At 50.3% G+C, this 20,904-nt stretch overlaps 1 protein-coding gene across 1 annotated transcript in view; it reads left to right on the forward strand.

Moving 5' to 3' along the window:
• Positions 1 to 20,904, forward strand: part of OTOF (otoferlin) — a 102,918-nt gene that overhangs the window by 16,368 nt on the left and 65,646 nt on the right. Inside the window, 2 exon segments of the mRNA XM_021087729.1 lie at positions 3,237 to 3,295; positions 19,336 to 19,424. Of these exon segments, the coding sequence (XP_020943388.1) occupies positions 3,237 to 3,295; positions 19,336 to 19,424 (148 nt within the window).

Below are 20,904 nucleotides of genomic sequence, written 5' to 3' on the forward strand. Positions count from 1 at the left end.
TTTGAAATGAGAGATGGGGGAGCGATGCCCACTGATAACTTGGAAGGGGTGACTGAGTCCCCTGGCTCTGCCCTAATGATTAGAAAAGGACCACTAGCACGATCCCAACACGGTACAAATCCTCCTAAAAAGTGGCCTTCCCCAAATGCTTAAAGGACATGGTTTCTTTAACAAATTGTCCTTTCCGGGAGTTCCTGTCATGGCACAGTGGTTAACGAATCTGACTAGGAACCATGAGGTTGTGGGTTCGATCCCTGGCCTTGCTCAGTGGGTTAAGGATCTGGCGTTGCTGTGAGCTGTGCTGCAGGTCGCAGACGAGGCTTGGATCTGGCGTTGCTGTGGCTGTGATGTAGGCCGGTGGCTACAGCTCCGGTTAGACCCCTAGCCTGGGAACCTGCATATACCGTGGGAAGCGGCCCTAGAAAAGGAAAAAAGACCAAAAAAAAAAAAAATTGTCCTTTGCACTGCCTCTGTACACCGTCTCTGTATTTATTTTTTTCATATCTAGAGGTAAAATTTAGCTCAGGCTGTTTGATAACATTCACCACATTTAAATCCCTGGGGCCTGAGGCAGTGAGGGTTTTTTACTGCTTTTCGAAACAGAGCCTTGATGGATCAGTTCTGCGTTGGCTGATTTCACAGTGTTTTCTGTCTTCTCCAACAAAGCTGTGGGAAATACACAAGCAGGGGAAGGTTGGAGCCTCGGTGGCTTCAGGCACTTTTGAACCCTGATACCATCTCAGACGGTCTCTCTCTGCCTCCCCTCCGGCTGCGATGCTCAGCTTCCCTCCGGAAAACCCTTTCCACACAGCCCTATCCAAGCTCATTACCATCTTCCAGGATGAAAAGCCTTTGATTATTCAGAACAGCGGGTCCTCCGGGAAGCCCCAGTGCACAGATACGCTCACCTGATTCTCCATTTGTATCGCGTGATGCCTGTGGGGAAAATTAAAGGAAGTTCAGGCACCATCTCTCGCGTTTCCCTCTCTTGCCCTGGATGCTCTTGAGGTTTTTCCTTTCAGCTTTTTGTTTTGTTTTATCCCCGGCTAGCGCTAAAGCGTCTTTCTTTCCCATCTGTCTACTTCACATCTAGTTTCTGTGTCTCTAGCTTTTGCTTTATAGCTTCCTCCTCATTATCTTGGATGCGGCCCCTCCACGCGTGCCCCCATCCTCCACACACATACACACACACACACACACACACACACACACACACACGACTCACCCCTCACCCTACTCAGGCATCAATCCCCTGGCCTCTTCCATCTCAGCTCCATACTAAACTAGGACTTGCTCCTATTTTGTTTTATTTATTTATTTATTTTTTGTCTTTTTGCCTTTTCTTAGGGCCACTCCCTCGGCATATGGAGGTTCCAAGGCTAGGGGTCCAATCGGAGCCGTAGCCGCCAGCCTACATCACAGCCACAGCAACACAGGATCCAAGCTGCATCTGCAACCTACACCACAGCTCACAGCAACACTGAATCCTTAACCCACTGAGCAAGGCCTGGGATCGAACCCGCAACCTCATGGTTCCTAGTCGGATTCGTTAACCACTGAGCCATGATGGGAACTCCTAGGACTTGCTCCTAAACACTAGGCAAGCCCAGGAAATCTCTGCACCAAGCCTCCAAGTATACAGGTAAGGCACCTGAGGCCACAGGGGAGATGTGGTTCCAAGGGGAACAGAGTGCCATCACCGTGGAGGATCAGAGGGGGCTCAAGCCAACCCCTCCCTGGCTCTGGCGCTAGAGGGGAAGAAGAGCACAGTGTGTCCCCCAGCTGCCAAGCCTCTCCTGGGTCCCCAGCCTGCCCACCAGTGACAACTCAAAACTAACCCTTAGAATGGGACACAGTTCAACCTGGAGGTAGTCCTTCAGTGAAATGGTCCAGTGCTTTAGTTGATGGGGATTTAAAAGCATTCAATTACGCAAGTGAAGCACATCACTGAAAAAATATCAAACTCAAGTGGATACAGTGAAAAAAATCAAAGTAAGCTGTTCTCAATATCTTCTCCTGCCCACCACCCGTAACCCTTTTAATGGTTTGAGATCTTTGTCCATTCACATGTAAAAGAACTCGGTTTGGGTATTTTTAAATACATGGGATCTTATAATACATGCTACTGTTTTTGGTGTACCGTTGACAGCCAATAATATATTCATCTTAAATAATTTCTTTTGCATCTTTCCCATCTCTGGGTTTCTCCTCAAAGAAATTACAATCCTTTCCCTTGTGTTCCCACCGTCGTCCTCTCCCGGCCAGACACACGTACCCAGATGGTATTTATCCCTCCTTCTCTGAGCCACTCCTCTTTCTCGCGGGGTATCGGGGTATCGTATGCGGCTGACCTGGTGACATCTTCCGGTTCCCCACCCTCCGTTGATAGACTGTCAGCTCCCTGAAGGCGGGATCCCAGGCACTTTACCCACCCCTCTATCCTGAGTCCCCGGGAGGTAGCCTGGTACTTCGAGACTCCAGTGAACGTTTCTCCAAGTGAACTGACCTGGCCTTTGTCCCTGCCCCATCCCCGCCACCTGCCCTGCTCTCTCCAGCTTGTGCTTCCTCTGGCAACCTGGGCCCTGGGCCGCTCTGAGCAAATGGGCAGGAAAAAGTGGGCAGCTTTACTTCTGCCCAGCAGGTGGTATGTGGGTATGGGGTGCTGGTGGGGTCTGGGGAACTGTGTGTCCCTGTCTCACTCTGGTGGGGCAAGGGGACCGGAGGGCCGCGAAGGGCCTTCTTACGGGGAAAGAGGGCCCAGGATGTGCCTGCTTGTGGCTGCAGACACAGTCGTACAAGGGACCTGTCAGCCAGGTAGGGGGGCATCCACACCCTCGGGGCCAGGCCTCCGCACCAGCCCAGGGCCACCCAGAAGAGCTGAGGAGTCGGCAAAGGAGGCCAAGAAAGCCACCGGGAAAGCACCACAGTGGGAAGAGACCGGGGTTCCTCTCCCACGTCCACCCCTGATCAGCCTTGTGCCTTCCTGTGCTTTCTTGTCCCATTTGTCCTGTGGAGCGGCTGGCCTGCTTCCTCCCAGGGCTGCTGAGAGGGGCAGATGAGACAACACGGGCCCACAGCTCATCCCGCAGCCTGCTGCATGGATGTGAGGTCCTGTGGTTGCCAACAGGTGCTGCGGGAAGCCAAACGCTGTAATGAGGACTCCCAGGGCCAGAGGCCTGACCCCAGCATGTGGTCCAGGCAGGCCTGACTCAATGATTTCCTCTTTTTCCACCCAGGGCAATCCTTCTACTCCCGGGTCCTGGAGAACTGTGAGCACGTGGCCAACTTCGACGAGGTAGGAGGCCCCCACTAACTCAACTGCCTTCCGACAACACACGGACCTCACCCCTTTCTCCCCAAGACCCAGGGGGCTCCCTCTCCCACTGCGTCACCCCGGAAAATGGTTTTGTTCCTTCGAACCTCAAGCTCAGGGTTTGAGAAAATCATTTGCCTCCATTTATGGCACCTTAGCGCCTTGGTCCCTTCAAGGTCCCCTTTTGTTTTTCTGGGTGTAGGCCTGCATGGAGGGAGAGGCATTCTCTTTTATTAGACAAACATTCCAATGCGTGTGCTATGTGTACCTTTTGATTTCCTGTGTCTTCTTACAAAATTGGTATTGTTGTCTCTTGGGCATAGAATTCATGGTCGCTTAAGTGCTGTCATGTTATATATTTTGTTTCACTGAGTGTCATCTTTAAGTTCCACCTCTCTCTCTATATCAGTCTGTTGCCCCTACAGTGTTGCACGTGACACATCCAACACACATTAGGGTGACCAGGGACTTGCCTGGGACTTGCCTGGGACTTAGGGGTTTCCTGGGACACAGACTGTGGGGGTAAAGATAGAAAAGTGATGGTCCAGCAGGGTGAGTTTGTCACCCTGCCCATGTTCCCTGTGCACCTCCTGCCCCACTGGAACTCCCTACCATGGATGAGCAATGGATATTCTTACACATGTCCCCTTTGGACCTGAGTATTTCTCTGAGATGTACACAAGGACCTAGGATGACTGGCTTACAGGGCAGGCATACACTTCATTTGACCCTGTATTGCCGTGACTGACACCTCACTAGCAGTGCCTGTTGCCCACATCCTCATGTACTCTTGATGTTATACAGCTTTCCAGTTTTTACCAGATTCGCAGTGATGTCTTTCTTCATTGCTGTTTTAAAGACACGTTGAAAGGTTCCTTCTTTGTAAATTGCCTGTGATATTCTCTGACCCTTTTTTCCTATTGTTATAGCTGTATTTTTCCTAATGATTTGCAAGAGTTCTCTGTTCTATTGAAATAGCCTGCTATTTAACTATTAACTTGGTCCCTGGTGAATTGACCAGAAATTTGTAATTCTGGCATGTTTTCAAATTTTGTTGAAGACGCCTTTACCATCTTCAAGGTTACAAATACATTTTCTGATTTGAAAGTTGTGTCTTTTATCTTGTATGTGGTTTTAGATAAGAGTCCACTTTTATTTTTCTCCATATAGGGAGCCACTTTTCCTAACATCAGCTTGCTAAACAATCAATCATCTTTTCTCCATTTATCATGTTAAGGTCTATGTCTGAGTTTTCAATTCTATTCCTTCTGTCTATCTGTCTGTTCTTGAACTTGACCGCCCTGTGTTAGTTAATACGGCTTTTTAAAAACCTATGTCTTAAAATGTTATGAGGCAAGTTCTTCATGCTTCTTTTTTAAAGTTGACCTATTTGTGAGTCTTTATTCTTACAGATAAATTTTAAAATAAGTTTATCAAGTCCTTCCAAAAACCAACTGGAATGTCAATTAAATTTCATTGAATTTAAAAATTAGTAGTTCCAGTCATGGCTCAGTGATAACAAACCCAACTAGTACCCATGAGGATGCAGATTTGATCCCTGGCCTTGCTCAGTGGGTTAAGGGTCCCACATAGCCAAGAGATGTGGTGTAAGTCCCAGATGTGACTCAGATTCCCTGTTGCTGTGACTGTGGTGTAGGCTGGCAGCTACAGCTCCAATTAGACCCCTAGCCTGGGAACCTCCATAGGCCATGGGTGTAGCTCTAAAAAGAAAAAAAAAAAGGAAAAAAAAAGATTTCACCATTAACTTAGGAAGATGTCATTTTTTATAACATTAAATCATCTATTCCATCTTTACTAAGATGTTAAAATTTTCTACATAGAAGACTTATGTATCCTTGATTATTTCCTAGATACTTTATGGTTTTGTTATTACCATCAATGGTATCTTACTTTTATTACATTTTTGGCCGATTATTGCTGGCATAGAAAAATATTTTCAAGTCCCTCTGGCTAACGTGCTGAACTATCATATTCTTTTTAATAGTTTGTCTGCTGATTGTATTTTTAATGTATATTATAATATTATTTTTAATGTATATAATATTAATAATACATTAAAAATGCAATCAGCAAACTACTAAATAAGTATTTTATTTTTTCCTTTCCAATCCCACCTCCTTACTTCTTTATCTTGCCATATAGCATTGGCTGCGATCTCTAGCTCTGTGTTAAACAGGAATGGTGATGGTAGGCCTCCTTTCTGTGTTCTCCCTGCTAAAGAGAATAAATACATCTAAAATTTTGTCATCAAATATAGTTGTTGGAATAGGGCCTTACTATTTAAATTTGTTTACTAGCTGACGAAGAGGTTTGATTATAAAAGGCCGTTGAACTTTATCAAAAACTTTTCCTGCACCAGTTGAAACAATCATAGTTTTTTCTTTTAGTATATTTCATAATGTATTATTTTTAATACATGGGTAGATTCAATTGGAAAATATTTTTATTTAGGATTTTTGCAGCTATGATTATAATATTTTCATAATTCAATAATACAAAAAATTTTCTGAAACAACACACATAAAATAGAGATTTACTCTTCCTTGACATTTTGGAAGAATCAAATGTGTAAAAACATTTAAGTCTGGACAGCTTGGAGAAGAGAGTTCTTTGACTACCTTTTCACTTTCTCTGTCTTGAACTAGTTTGGGATTTTTTATATTTTTCTAGGTATTTTTGCATTTCATCTAGGTTTTCAAGTTTATTAGCCCCTATTTGATCATAGATTTTTAAAATCTTTTTGTACCTATAGTTATTTCCCTTTTTAGTCCACATTTCATTTATTTGTATCCTCTATTTTTCTTGGCAAATTTTTTTTTTTTTTTTTTTTTTTTTTGTCTTTTTGCCATTCCTTGGGCCACTCCCGCGGCATATGGAGGTTCCCAGGCTAGGGGTCCAATTGGAGCTGTAGCCACCGGCCTATGCCAGAGCCACAGCAACGCAGGATCTGAGCCGCATCTGCAACCTACACCACAGCTCATGGCCACGCCGGATCGTTAACCCACTGAGCAAGGGCAGGGACCGAACCCGCAGCCTCATGGTTCCTAGTCGGATTCGTTAACCACTGCACCACAACGGGAACTCCGGCAAATCTTGATAAAGATTTGTTTATCTTATTAACCTGTGTAAAGAATCAGCTTTTGGCTTCATTACTATGCTCTGTTATTCTCCACTTTATTGATTTCCGCCCTTATTTTCTTTTCTTCTGTCTTTATTCTATTCTGTTCTGTGGCTCTTTTCCTAACCATTTGAGTTGAGTGCTAAACCTGTCGTCTTTAACTTTTTTTGTTTCCTAATAAATGTATTTGAAGCTATTTGTTTTTATAGACAGTTTTAACTGTATCCAACATAATTTACATATAATATTTTCATTATTATTCAGTTTTAAATATTCCTTACATTCTTTTATGATTTTCTTTTAAGCCTAAGAATTATATACTAATATGTTTAGTTTCCAAAGCTAACTATGGATGTATGACATATATATGTATATATGACAAAATAACTCCTGATTTTATTAATTTCTAGTTTTATTGTTTTATTATTATTATTTGTCTTTTGTCCTTTTAGGGCCACACCCATGGCATATGGAGGTTCCCAGGCTAGGGGTCCAATCGGAGCTGTTGCTGCCAGCCTAGCCTATGCCAAAGCCACAGCAATGCCGGATCCTTAACCCACTGAGCAAGGCCAGAGATCGAACCCGCAACCTCATAGTTCCTAGTTGGATTTGTTTCCCCTGTGCCAACACAGGAACTCCCTGGTTTCACTGTATTATGATCAAAGAATGGAGTCTGTAGTGATCTTTTGGAATTTACTGAGACTTCTCTTATGGCCTAATTGAGGGTCATAAATGCTCCTTTTGCTTAAAAGAAGTTTGTTCAGTGTGAGGTTTGATCTGTGTCTCAGTATAAGGTCTAGCTTATTATTTATATTATTCAATTCTTCAAATGTTCTGCTTAGTTTTCTCTGCTTCATCTGTCAGTTTCAATAATGATTGTCGTTAAATCTACTGCTACAATTGTTGATTTACATATTTCTCTCTGCAGTTCTGTCAGTTGTTGCTTGATGTGATGTGTTTGGAAACTGCTACTAGTTGTCTATATGTTCACTGTGACTATATCATCTTGTTTATTTTTCCACTATGATTTCTTAATATCCTTCTTTGCCTCTTATGATTTTTTGCATTAATTTCCCTTGTGTCTGATATTGAGATTGCTATCTCAGTCAGTTTTAGTTGGTTTGCCTGGAACATCTGTTTCAATCCTTTCATTTCTTGGTATGTCTATTTTTCATGGTCTCATTTTCAATAATTCTGTATGTTTAAATTCAGGTGTGTCTTCTTCGGGCATGTATTATTAGACCTTATATTTTTACCCAATGTGAAGTCTCTATGTCTGTGTTGATTAGCTTGATCCATTTCCCTCTATCGTAATTGCTGTTATTATAAGGCTTTTTTCTACCACCATCTTATTTTATACTTTCCATTACTATACTTTCTGCTTCTTTTTTTTTTCCTACATTGCAGCTTTCACTTGAATAGATTCTTCTGTTAGTCCAAAAATTATACATTCTATTTGTGTTTTCAAGCTAGTCACCCATCCATACTCATATTTATGTATCCCTATGGAGAGCTTAAACAAATGAGTAATTATAATTCCTCCTAACATGACAAGTACCTTAACACACGCTCCTGCCTCTCTAATTTCCCTGCCTCAGCCCCCATCCTCATGCCGATGGTGTCTAGAGTCGAACTGTAAGTCTAGTTTCTTATGGATGTGTGTTCTCTCTTTCCTTTATTTGTCCTAGCCTTCTGTGTTCTTTTTTAAGACAATAATAGTCTTGATCACCTTTCCTTCTCAATATCTCCTGAAGCATCACTTAGAATCGTTTTCCTTCTGATTTGAGTACCTCCTCCAAAAACATTTTTAATTCGAACAGGCAGTAAATCTTCTAAAGCTTTGTAAATCTGAGACTATATTTATTTCTTCACATTTGAATGAGAGTTTTGCTAGATATAAAATCTCCAGCTGGAGTTCCCGTGGTGGCTCAATGGGTTAAGAACCTGACATAGTGTCCATGAGGATGTGGGTTCAATCCCTGGCCACACTCAGTGGGTTAAGGATCCAGCATTGCTGCAAGCTGCAGTGTAGTTTGCAGAAGCAGCTCGGATCTGGTGTTGCTGTGGCTGTGGCCTAGAATGGTGGCTGCAGCTCTGATTCTACCCCTAGCCTGGGAACTTGCATATGCCACCAGTGCCTTAAAATTTAAGAAAGAAAAGAAAGTCGGTTTTTTTGGTTTTGTTTTCTATTTTAGTGTCGCACCCATGGCATGTGGAGGTTCCCAGGCTAGGGGTCGAATCAGAGCTGCAGCTGCTGGCCTATACCACAGCCACAGCAGCACAGGATCTGAGCCGCGTCTGCGACCTATACCACAGCTCACGGAAATGCTGGATCCTTAAGCCACTGAGCCAGGCCAGGGATCGAACATGATGCCTCATGGATACTAGTCAGGTTCATCACCGCTGAGCCACAACAGGAACTCCAAGAAAAGAAAATCTTGAGCTCAAAATTCTTTTCTTCACAACTTCAAAAATATCATTCACTGTTACTGTTGACAAGTCCATTTTATTCTTGCCTTTGAGGGTAATTTTTTCTTTCCCTCTGAAAATCAAGTATAATTCCTTTATCTTTGATGGCCTTAAATTTTATTATAACATACCTCATTGTGAGTTTCCTTGTCTTTCCTGTTTTGCACTACTTTGTGAGCTCTTTCAAATCTAAGGCTTTTCATCTTTCATTTATTATAAAATTCTATCTCCATTATTTTTTCAAAGATTCAATTTTTATATTGTTCTTGACTATGCAACTCCTATGATCAGATGTCAGTACTTCTACTTCTAGCTGTCATTTCTTTTTTTTTTTTTGTCTATATTATTAATCCTTTCCTGCTGTCTTCTGAGAGAGTTCTTCAAGTTGATCTTCCAATTTACTAATTTGTTCTTTTTCTTTTGGTTCCTCATCCTTGGTTTGTGTCACTGATACATATTTTTATGGTCCATCTGTTCTAATGATCCTGCTCCAGTTGGTGTATACCATTCCGTGATGTCTTTGTTTTCTTTTCAGTGTTATTGAAGTATAGTTAATTTCAAGGCTGTGGTCATTTCTTCTGTACAACCAAGTGGCCCAGTCATACATGGAGAGATGCCCTCCCAGTCGCTTTACTTTGCCCTGTTTAAGATTCCCTGGCAGTGGCTGCTCTGAAATGAGCACTGAGCAAGCATCGAAGGCTGCTGTGTGTCTCCAGGGCATGAGCACCAGGGGGGCCCCGGCCCCACACAGACACAGTCAGGGTCGCATCTCCAAGCCTTTAAAGGAGAGGCATGGTTGACAGAAGCCTGTCTAGATTTTTAGCAAACTAGCTCTGGGTCTTCAGTGAAAGAAAGTATGGGGCAGCTGGTCTATCAATATGTATTTTATTAATCCTCACCCCCATGGGGCTTTGTCACAATCTTATCGGTAAAGGAGCAGGCAGCCATTGCCCCAAGGTAATGCCAGGGAAAGATAAAAGTGGAACTTACAAAGATTTCCTCCAATACGGAGTTGCCTTCATGACTCAGCAGTTAACGAACCTGACTAGGATGCATGAGGATGTGGGTTCAATCCCTGGTCTTGCTCAGTGGGTTAAGGATCCTGCGTTGCTGTGGCTGTGGTGTAGGCTGGCAGCTGTAGCTCCAATTAAACCTGGGAACCTCTATATGCCGCAGGTATGGCCCTAAAAAAACCGGTTCTCCCACTGCTGCTTCCACTCCCCCCTCCCCAACACGTGAGTCAGCTGCAGGCTTAAAAAATACGTGCCACCTAAAAGTTGAGTTATCTGGGGCAAAATGAGGACTGGAGCCCGGGAGGCAGCATTTCAGAGAGCTCCGAAACACTGCTCCAAAGAGGGAGGCAGGAACGTCAGCGTCATGTGATTTTGGAGACGGGGTCGGTACCTTCCACCAAAAACACGTTACAGAAGTTTACAGCTGATCTTGGGAAGGTTTCCGCTAGTCACGAGGAGCAGATGTCACCGTGAAGGATGTTAGTGCTTTTCCAGGTACAAGGAGATGCAAGAATTGGGCTCCTAAAATCTTCTCTGAAAACATCTCATGGCCCGAACACCTGTGCTGCCTGTTTCCCAGGGCACAGAGGGCCTCACTTCCCATCTCCACCCCGAGCTCTTTCAGGGGGAGCTGAGGGTGGGCAGCAGCCCATGATTCAGTCCTGGCAGGGGCAGACGGCAAGTGCCAAACGCCAGGGCACACAGCCTTGGGGCTCCCTGGGTTTCTCGCATTCGTTCGTCTGTCTGCTTGCCTGTTTCTTCCTGGACTCTATTTCCCTCTGGCTTCCGGAGTTTCTTCAGGGGTGCCTTTGGGGTGAGAAGCAGCTGTCCTAAGTCACCATTGCGGCACAAAGCAGCAGCTCTGCTGTGACCCCTGAAGCAGTTGCTCCATCTTTCCCTGGCTTTACTTCTCGTGTCTGCCTCTGTTTGGGCTGCGGGGGACCTCATGGCAGCCTGTTTCCTTCGAGGCTGGCACTTAGCTGAGCTGCCTCTGGACTGGGGGCCACTCAGAACTGCTATCTCCTCCTCATCCTGGGCCTCTCCCACATGGTGCAGCTGTTTTCCATGCGCCCAGAGCTGTAGGCACAGGGGAGCAAGGCCCCAACCTTCCCACCTGGCTCAGGAGCCACCATGGCCCATCCCAGCGCCCAGGCTGTGCCCTCTGCAATGAGAGTTCTCTTCTGCCTTTTCTGCCTCCGGGCTACGTGACGTTGGGCCTCAGTCTCTAAGCTTCAGTTTCCACCTTCATCGAATGGGGCTGAAAAAGGGTATGAAGTCTTTGTAAAACCATGAGCATAAGGAGGGGCTGTTGTGACAGTGGCACCATTGCTACATACTAAGCCTGGGGTCTCTGTCTCGGGCTCACCTGACCATACACCTTGCTGTTCCCCCGCCTCCCCGCCACCTCCTCCATCAGGTGAAGATGCAGGCAGCCTGGCCCTGTCTCTCGGCCCTGCCCCCGGGCCTCTGCCCCGAATCAGCCGGGCAGAGCATCCGCTCCCCCTTCTCACCGAATCTCCCAGGGGATGTGTCCACCCTGGCTTCCAGCCAGGGAGCCACCTGATGCCCCTTCTAAGGGCACTGTCACTCTTTTCCATTAACTGCACCCTGGGACACCTGAGCCTTGGGTATACATGACATTCCAGGTTAATCACCGTGTCCTTCCTCTGCCCAGTGCCGCCCAGTGTGGGGCTGGGGGCGAGTCAGTCCTGCCGCCCCCCAGCATGGGACCGAGTTCTGAGCACCTGGTGTGCGCCGGGCCCAGGTAGAGACCCCCAGAGGGAGAGGCATGCGCAGCAGCACATGCGGATCCCTGCCGGAGCCTGGTGAGGCTCCAGGTCAGTGCGGAGAGACCAGGAAGCGGCGGAAGCCAGGGAGTTATGAGCAAAAGCACGTGCCCCGATTGCAGAGCAGCCTCCAGGTGGGCGAAGTGGTTCTCACCTGGGGAAAGTTTTACCCGCCCTCAGGTGGATAGGGACATTGCCACTTGTCACCACAGGGAAGCCCCTGGCACTTGGAGGAATGGAACAAGAATGCTAGAACCTCCCATGTGCCAGGGACTTGCCCACCTCACTTCCCGGCTGGGCAGCCCCGTGGGGACATCACAGCAGCAGGTTCCCATCGCAGCAACCATGCTGCGTCCTGAGCAAGGCCTCTTCCATCCAATCTCTACAGCAAGCTCCAGGTGATAAAAGTTGGGCTCAGAGGCTCAGCGTATCCTTCCCAAGGTGCCAACTGTAAGTGACATAGATAGGGCTCTACGTCCATGCTTGGATTAGATACTGAGCCACTTGTGGATGCAGCAGCTGCTCAGCCTGACCCCACCCCCCACCCCCTCAAGACCTTGCTGGGGTGTCCCCACACGCTGACCTCTGCTTCTCCTTCTAAGGAACAGCTTGCAGCCTGGCTGCCACTGGTCAGCAGGGCACACCCCATAAACAGGGGTTGCAACCTGCACTCCCCCTGCTAACAGAGGGCCTGGGGCTCTCTCCATAGAGAGCCTGGAACTGCACCCCCATGCCTACATCCGCCTCCCCAGCCTGGGTGGACAGCTCCTCAACTTTCCCGGCAGGTCCCTGGAAGAACCAGCCTGTGCGTAGGTTCTAGAACAAGCTTGGACAAGGAAACTCTGCTGCCCCTTGCAAAACCTCCAAAGGCCTCCCGGCTTCCCAGAATGCCTCTTTTCTCACCCTACTGAGCTCAGGGCCTCTGGGAGCCAGCTCTGGGGGGTACACAGCACGCCGGCCAGGGAGTCCTGATGCCCGGGCTCCCGTCCTCACTGAGGTGTTCCTTTGCGACAGCCGCTCTACCTCTCTGGGCCTCAGGTGGCCCTTCTGCAAAATGGGGATATGCTCCTTGCTTTGCCCAACTTACAGAAATGTTGCATGGCTAAAAGCAGAATAAAAGCCATGAAAACAAACCTCTCCCCTACTTCTACTCACACAAGGATGAGAAGGGCTGTGGCAGGCAGGGCAGGGGAACCTGGGTGGGTGGGTGGGAGGTGGCCGTGGCAGAAAGACAATGCCCTGTGCGACAATGGTGGAAACAGAGCCTGGATCTGGTGTCTCCTTTCCCAGAGGCTGGAACCTGAGCTCCTGCATTTAACCTACAACTATGGAGACGCTAGAGAGAGAAAGAGAGAGACAGTCTTTGGGCACCAGGCTAACAGCCAACAGAGGTGCCCCACCTGGGGAGGGGGGGGGATGCTAGAATGGCCACACCCGGCCCACCTCAAGCCAGCTTGGTGTGGCTTTCACCAGGCTCTTTGTGGACCACAGCCCCCAGGAGATGCCAGAATATAGACAGAACTTGTAGGAAGAAGAAGAGCAGCTGCTCTGTCCTGAGCCCTTGGTGTGCGGCAGGAGAGGCTGAGCACTCACACACGCGTCATGACTCACTGCCACGCACCCAGGCCACGAGTAGCCCATCAGGATTTGAACCCAGGTCTAATTCCAGAGTCTATGGCCACTGACAATGTAGGCAAGACTTAGTCCTGCCCTCAGGGGGCTCAGTCCAGTGGGGAGATGGACCTGGTGCAGACAAAGATGGACTGTGGGTCTTCTGAGCCCAGAGGGGGCAGAGGTCACCAGCCTGGGGGGTGGAGGGTCAGGGGGGCCCCATCTCATCTTCCCACTTAGCTGGTACTGGGAGTCACGGGCCACGACCAACACAGGGCCAGGAGCATATGCTTGGTCGAGTTCATCATTGGCCTGGCACCCAGCTCAGGGCTCAGGGAGCATTGCTGAGTGAACGAATGAATGAAAGAATAAACCCAGTTCGAGTCTTGGGTCTTTAACTTCCCAAGACAGCCTCTTTCCATTGAATCCTAAAGCTCTTCAGACCGCCCCTCCCCGGCATCTAGAGGACTGTCCCTTTAGGGACATTGCATGGTTGATTTAAGACGGTTTCAAACCCAGATGATGAAGCCCAAGATAATCCAGGTCATTCTCCAGCCTGCATCGGGGAACCTTTCCGCGGAGTCCTAGATCCCTGGAGCTGATAGGATGCAGAACCGCCGGCCCCGGCCAGCACCTGCCGGGTCACAGCCAAGCCTAGAGCTGGTGAACTGGGTCATAGCCCTGCACTCCTGGGGCTCCTGAGAACCCCCATCAGACAGAGGTTCTCCTCCCTCCCCCATCCCTCCTGCTGCCTTACTTCTGCCAATATCCCATCCCAGGCTGCAATTTCAGATCTGTGTCTGTCTTTAGAACTACCCAGGAGGGGAGTTCCCATTCTGGCTCAGTGGTAACGAACCCGACTAGAATCCATCCATGATTGAATGTAGGTTCAATCCCTGGCCTTGCTCAGTGGATTAAGGATCCGGCTTTGCTGGGAGCTGCAACGTAGGTCGCAAATGTGGCTCGGATCCTGCATTGCTGTGGCTGTGGCTGTGGCATAGGCCAGCAGCTGTAGTTCCAATCCCCCGCCCTACCCTTGGAACTTCCATATGCCGAGGGTGTGGCCCTCAAAAGCAACAAACAAACAAACAAAAAGAACTACCCAGGAGCTCCTGAGAGACACCAGCATCCCCACAGACAGCCTAGCACACAAAAGGTGCTCAGCAAACATAGAAGGTGCTCAGCAAACACTTGCTTCTGCATGGGACTTGTCGGCTCATGACAACCTGAGAGGCAATGTTTGGCTCAGCTACTAGCTGAGTCCCCTGGAGTGTTTGGAGACTGATGTGGCGTGGAATCTTGATGGCGTGTGGGCTTCCTTGGCCTGACCGCCAGGCTGCTTATGGTCAGGGCATCTCCAGAAACAGAAGGCACAAGTCCAGCTCTTGTGGCTGCAGGAGGATCACACCGGTGCTGCCTCAGGCTGGGGAGAGGCTCTCTGTCCCCAGCAGCCCCTGCAGTCCCTGCAGCATCCATCCCCAAGGATGCCAGACCTTGCCCCGGCTCCTGAAGGATCACTGTAATAAGGTACCACGTTGATCAGGCTCTTATCCTGCACTGGGTTTTGTGCTAAGTGCTTCACCAGCCTCACGATGACCCAGAGAAGCAGTGCTGCAGGGTCACCCTGGCTTTACGAGGACAAGGAGGGGTGTGGAGACAGGAGCTAACCCACCCACCCCCACAGGCCAGCCCTGCAGTCAAGGCAGCCACCTGAGGCCCATTTAGTGAGTGCCCACCTCGTGCCAGGCCCTATGTGGGGTACAGGGAGACCCCAGTGAATGTGACAAGACTGGGCCTGTTGGCTCTGCTCAGGCTCTGAGCTGCAGTGCAGGACAGTCAAGCTGTCTCAGCAGCTCTGGGGATGGCAGGAAGGCAGGGAGCCCGTGTGTGAGGAGGTGGGGGGCCAGCTCACCACCGCAGACAGGCGCCCCTATAGGAGGCAGACTCAGAGAGAGGCACAGAGAGTGTGCAGCTGTCACAGTCAACCAGTGCTGTGTAACAAAGGGGCCCAACGCTCAGTGACTTCAATTATTCACATTTGAGTGTTCCTCGTGCTTCTCTGGGTTGGCTGAGCTTGGCTGAGACTCCTTCCTGAAAGGGCTAAAGATTCTCTCACCTGAGAATTCCTCAACAGGTGTCCTGGGCTGAGCCTCTTCTGGCATCTCACCTCTGTCAGGACTCCCCAAGGTGCCCCCTCTGGCCCTCGCTGACCCCCCCACCCCTCTGCTCAGCAAGCTTGCCCTTGACAAGGGTCTCCTTATGCCTGAAGGTCCTTGCACCCCAACCCCTGAGCCAATCAGCGCCAGGAGATGGTGAAACAGAGCTCACAAGCTGCTTCCCGCTCTGGGCCTCTTTTCCTCGAAATGACTTCCTGGGTCCTGGGTCCCTGTGTTCACCCAATTAATTCACTCTCATGCCCCCTTCCTCTAACGGTGCTATTTCCACAGCTCCTTTTCTGCCTAAGCCTCCCCCTCCTCCAGCGCCAAAATCCCCAAAATTCTGCTCATGGATCCGCAGGCGGATCACACACCCCTTCCCTCTTTGTTCGCAGAAAACCAGAATCTCCTCGCCCCCCAGGCCCTCTCCCCTCTGCACTGCGGCTGATGAGTTAGGCCTTCGCGTGCGGGTTTATTTCCCTGCAGCCCAATAACAGCAACTGCATTAAGAAACAGCAGGAGCAGAGCAGCTGAATGAGGCTGCAGGCCCCCCGCCCCACCCCCGGGCTCCCCTCCCCCTGCCCTTCTTCCTTCTGTGCCCAAGGCCCCCAAAGTCCTCCCCAGCCCCTCTCAGAGCCCCCTCCCTCCCCGCCCCACCCCCTCTTCCTCCTCGGCCCCCTGCCTCCCTCACCTGCTCTCTCCCCACCACCCGCATGGAGATGTCAGGGGGCCTCCCTGGGCCTCGCCAGCCCCAGAGCAAGGGGACATGAAGGCCATCTTCCTGAGACAGACCCTTTGATTTTTTTTCTTTTTTTGACCACCCTGCGGCATATGGAGTTCCAGAGCCAGGGATCGGATTCAAGCCACAGTTGCAACCTATGCTGCCGCTGCAGCAGCACCGGATCCTTTAACCCACTGTGCCGGGCTGGGGAGCAAGCCTGTGTCCTGGTGCTGCAGAGACACTGCCAACTCCATTGTGCCACAGCAGGAACTCCAACAGTCCCTGGCCACACTGAGCTGTGACCTGCCACGCTGGCCCAGGGCCCCCCTGCTTCCCCACCCTGGGAGTCCCCAGTGGGAGAAGGAAGCCCAGCTTTGAAGTGACACACGTGCTGGGTGGGACCCCAGAAGCCCTCCCAGCACTGCTGGGCCACTAACGACAGAGTCCTGTCACTTCCCTGAGTCCTAGTTTCTCTGTCTATGAACCAGAGAACACATTACCAGCTTCTTGGGTGGTTGTCAAGACTGAATGAATTGATGCATCTAAAGCATTCAGACCCACATAATGGCAATTTTTCTACAAAAGGCAGCTGTGATTGCTATTATTATTATTTACTACAAGCCTATTGTGCATCCTGAATTTGATGGGGGTATAAAAATGAAACGTAAAATTAAAAAGCTGCTACCTTCCACCTGCTCTGTCAAATCCCCCTTGACACCACCTCTCGGTGGCGTCTCGAGCAGATCTCTGAGCTCGCTGGTCAGCTTCAGCTCTTCAGAGTCTAGTCTAGAAGCGCTGACGGCTCCAGCCTGGCACCCTGTTTCTGCCTGCTCATCTCCCTTCTCTCGAGCTTGTGGCTCAAGACATGGGGTGGGACAGGCCCCCGCTCAGGCCCCCCACCTCCTCCCCCCGCACTAGCAGGGAACGGGGCCATGGTCCGATTCTTGGTCTCTGCCATCCCTGTGGCCCCTCCCTGTGCTGTGGCAGCGTCTTCGGTGAGATCGAACCAGCTCTGGAAGCACGGCTGGTCTGCTGTCCCATCAGACACCCGGTGGCTGGGTTCTGAAGGTGGGTTTCCAACCTAGGACGCCGGGCTCCACCACGCCCAGCGCCTGCACCAGCCTCAGAGCGGAGGGCCCCTCCCCAGGCAGGCGGCCGTGGGTAAAGCATCAGCCACTAGCTCGAGCCTGACTTCCTTTCACAGCACCCACCTGACCCTCGGAGCACAGGCCACATACTCAACACACCCAACAGTGGCATGCCAGGCTCCTTCATGGCACTGTCCTTGCCCCCAGGTGCTCCACGGGTCTCCCAAGAGACTCAGGGGACAGGCTAACAAGTCCACATCGCCAGGCAAATGTCCCTGGGAACTCCCCTTCCTCAATCTCTCCGAGCCATTCTCCCAGGAAAAGGCCACAAAAACACTCTGCCTAGGATATGATTCTTTGCAGCTATTCCTTCCCGCATCTTCTTTTACATCAGGGGGTGGGTGGGGGGAGGAAGCCCAGGGTCACAGTTGGGGCAGCAGGCCTTTGAGGCAGCCCTGAGGGAGGGGCCCGTGGCAGCTCTTTTTAGCCTCTGGTTTGGGCCCCTGTTGCCATTTCTAGGGCCTTTGGGAAAATCCTACCAAACTTCCTTTGCATCATTATTTTTTAATGTTTTTATTGTTTATTTTTGTCTTTTTAGGGCCTCACCCATGGCATATGGAAGTTCCCAGGCTAGGGGTCAAATTGGAGCTGCAGCTGCCCCCCCAACACCACAGCCACAGCCACGCTCCTTCACCCAGTGTGCGCGAGACCACGGATCAACGCCACGATGCCACGGATACGAGTCGGGTTCCTTTCACCGAGCCACGACGGGAACGCCTCCTCATTATTCTTGAGTCAATAATTGTTGGAGAATGGCTCAGATCATCAGTGTTGGAAAATGAGACACATGAACACGGGGAGATCTCGACAGGGCTCTTTCCTTGTGCAGAAGGGCGCGGGTGCTCAAAAAGCGCAAGCGAGGAAGAGAAGAGCCTCCCTATTTATCCCTAAGGCAGGTGAGGTACCCGTCCCCTTCCCATTGGTCAGGTCGGGGGCACATTCTTCCCGATTGGCTAATTTGAAACAAGCTGTTGCTGGGAGAAAAGGTAAGAGGTGGGCGGCAGGGCGGGGGCGCAGGAGGGCGTTTCAGCCAAAAGCGGAGAAAAATGGAGTAACCAGGATTTCTTTTGGTAGAAAAGACATTATGTTACGACTCACTTAATGAAGCCCGGGCTGAAGTGGTTCGGGTAAATCTGGAAACGATGCGTGGAGACGGGCTGTCCCTCCTCTGTGGGCCTGAGCCTAACACAACTCAACCACTAAATTCTGTCCCTGGAATCAACGTTGTTAGCATGAGGGGGTGAGCTGACCTGAATGAGGAGCCAGCGACCCCCCCCTCAGGGCAGAGCTTGGCCTGGTCAGCCTGATTCTGACAGGAGAGCGCCGGAAGCTGACAGCTCCATTCTGCACACAGCAAAAGCCCCTCTCTGGAGTTCCCGTTGTGGCTCAGTAGGTTAAGGACCCGATGTTGTCTCTCTGAGGATGCAGGTTCAATCCCTGGCTTCACTCTGGGTTAAGGATCCAGCGTTGCCGCAAGCTGCAGTGCGGATCGCAGGTGTGGTGTGGTTCCAGTGTTGCCTGGCTGTGGCGGAGGCCTCAGCTGCAGCTCCACTTTAATCCCTAGCCCAGGAATTTCCAAATGCCCTAAAAAAAAAAAAAAAGCAAGGCCAAGCTTGCAGCCCACAACCCTGGGGCCCGCCGCTCCCTGGTTCACCAGCCACCCACAAGTGCACCCCAGGAGCTGGGAGGCCACTGGGAGGCCGTGGAAGGAGCTGTGGGCTGAGTCAGAGGTGCAGATCAGCTCCAGGTTCTTCCACTAACCATACGACCTTGGGCAGATGGACTTTTACGAGCACCATCTTTGAAAGAGGAGCGGGCAACAAGGTGGCATTGGAGCTAAATGTGATTCCAGGTGTGGGTTTGTCCCCGTGGAGCAGTGGGCTGATGCGAGGGGGCCATCTTACTGGGGATCCCCCTTCCCACCCCCACTCCTCCCCGTCACTTCCACCCAAGGCCACGGCTGTTCCTTTCTCCCCAGACTTTCCGGTGGCCAGTGGCCAGCAGCATTGACAGCAATGAGATGCTCGAGATTCAGATCTTCAACTACAGCAAAGTCTTCAGCAACAAGTAAGTGCGGAGCAGGGCGGGAGAGGCAGGGCGGGGGGAGGGGGCACTGCCCTGCTCCTTGGGCTGTTCTCTCCTTTGAGTTAAAAGGGGCACCCACACCCCCAGCCTGGACTGATCTTCAAAGACCCGCCCCCGCTCCCTGGTGTGTCTCCAGAATCCCCCAGCCCTCCCAGCCATGGTCGGCCAAGTTCACTCTCTGTCCCCAGCCCCATCTCGGCTTCCTGTCTCCTCCCTCGAGTCTTCCCCCTTATACCATGCTGGGCAACAGGTACCCACTGGAGAAGGTGACTATAGCCTCCGGCAGACCACCTATCTGTGGCCTTGAGGGTGAACTTGTCACACCTGCCGAGGACCAGAAGCCCTGGGGTTTGGTGGTGTGGCCGTCAGGAGAGCCTCCTCTCAGATCCCAGCTCAGTCATCTACTGTGTGACGCTGGGCAGGTTACAGAACCTCTCTGAGTTCGATGTTTGCGTATTTAAAAGGATGAGTACTTACCTCAAAGGGAAGCTGTGAGAATTAAATGAGATCAATGTTCCTTCATTCCTTCAATCCCCAAGTTTACTAAGTGCCTGCTGTGTACCAGGCCCTGAACTGGGTGCTGAGGACAGCGAGGTGCCCACCCCCGTGAAGCCCACATTCCACAGTGGAGCCCGTCTGCCAGCAATCACTACCAGGGGTTCAGCAAAAGCAGTTCCCATCCCTCTCCTTGGGCGACAAGCAGAATTCAGAACCCCTGGAACAGCCTGGAGTGGTGGCGAGATATAGTACATGTAAGGTCCTGTCTTGGATTTGAAAGCCAGTTGCTCTCATACAAGCCAGAGATGGGCATGGCTGAACCACCATGTGTCCTGAAAGGGGTAGGGTTTTCCTCGCCGACAGCTCGGTGTGACTCAACAGGGGGAGGAGACCACAACGCAAGCAAAGCTGACCTCGTCCTAGGTCGTGTTGATAGAAGTAGCGCCACCAGAGCAGGAGAGGTGAGGGGCGAGGGCTCCACAGTCCTCGTGCTGGTTGGAGAGAACACGAGTAGGCACTGCCTTGTGGTTGCCGAGGAAAGGGATTTTATTTTATTTTACTTTATTTTATTTAATTAATTTATTTATTTTGCCTTTTCCAGAGCCACTCCTGCGGCATGTGGAGGTTCCCAGGCTAGAGGTCCAATTGGAGCTACAGCTGCCGGCCCATACCACAGCTCACGGCAAAGCCAGATCCTTAACCCACTGAGCGAGGCCAGGGATCAAACCCGTAACCTCATGGTTCCTAGTCAGATTCGTTAACCACTGAGCCACGACGGGAACTCCGGGAAGGGATTTTAAATCTCAATTCATGACCGGGGGACGAGAGCCTCGAGGAGAAAATCACAGAAGACATGCATCCATGCATCCATGCATCCATGCATCCATCCAGTGCAGTGTTGGTGTATAGCAGTGAGCACAGCTGCCTCCCTTCCAGCCGTCCTTTTATCCTGCCTTTCAGTCAC

This window comes from Sus scrofa, chromosome 3, assembly GCF_000003025.6.
Source record: "Sus scrofa isolate TJ Tabasco breed Duroc chromosome 3, Sscrofa11.1, whole genome shotgun sequence".
Lineage (NCBI taxonomy): Eukaryota > Metazoa > Chordata > Mammalia > Artiodactyla > Suidae > Sus > Sus scrofa.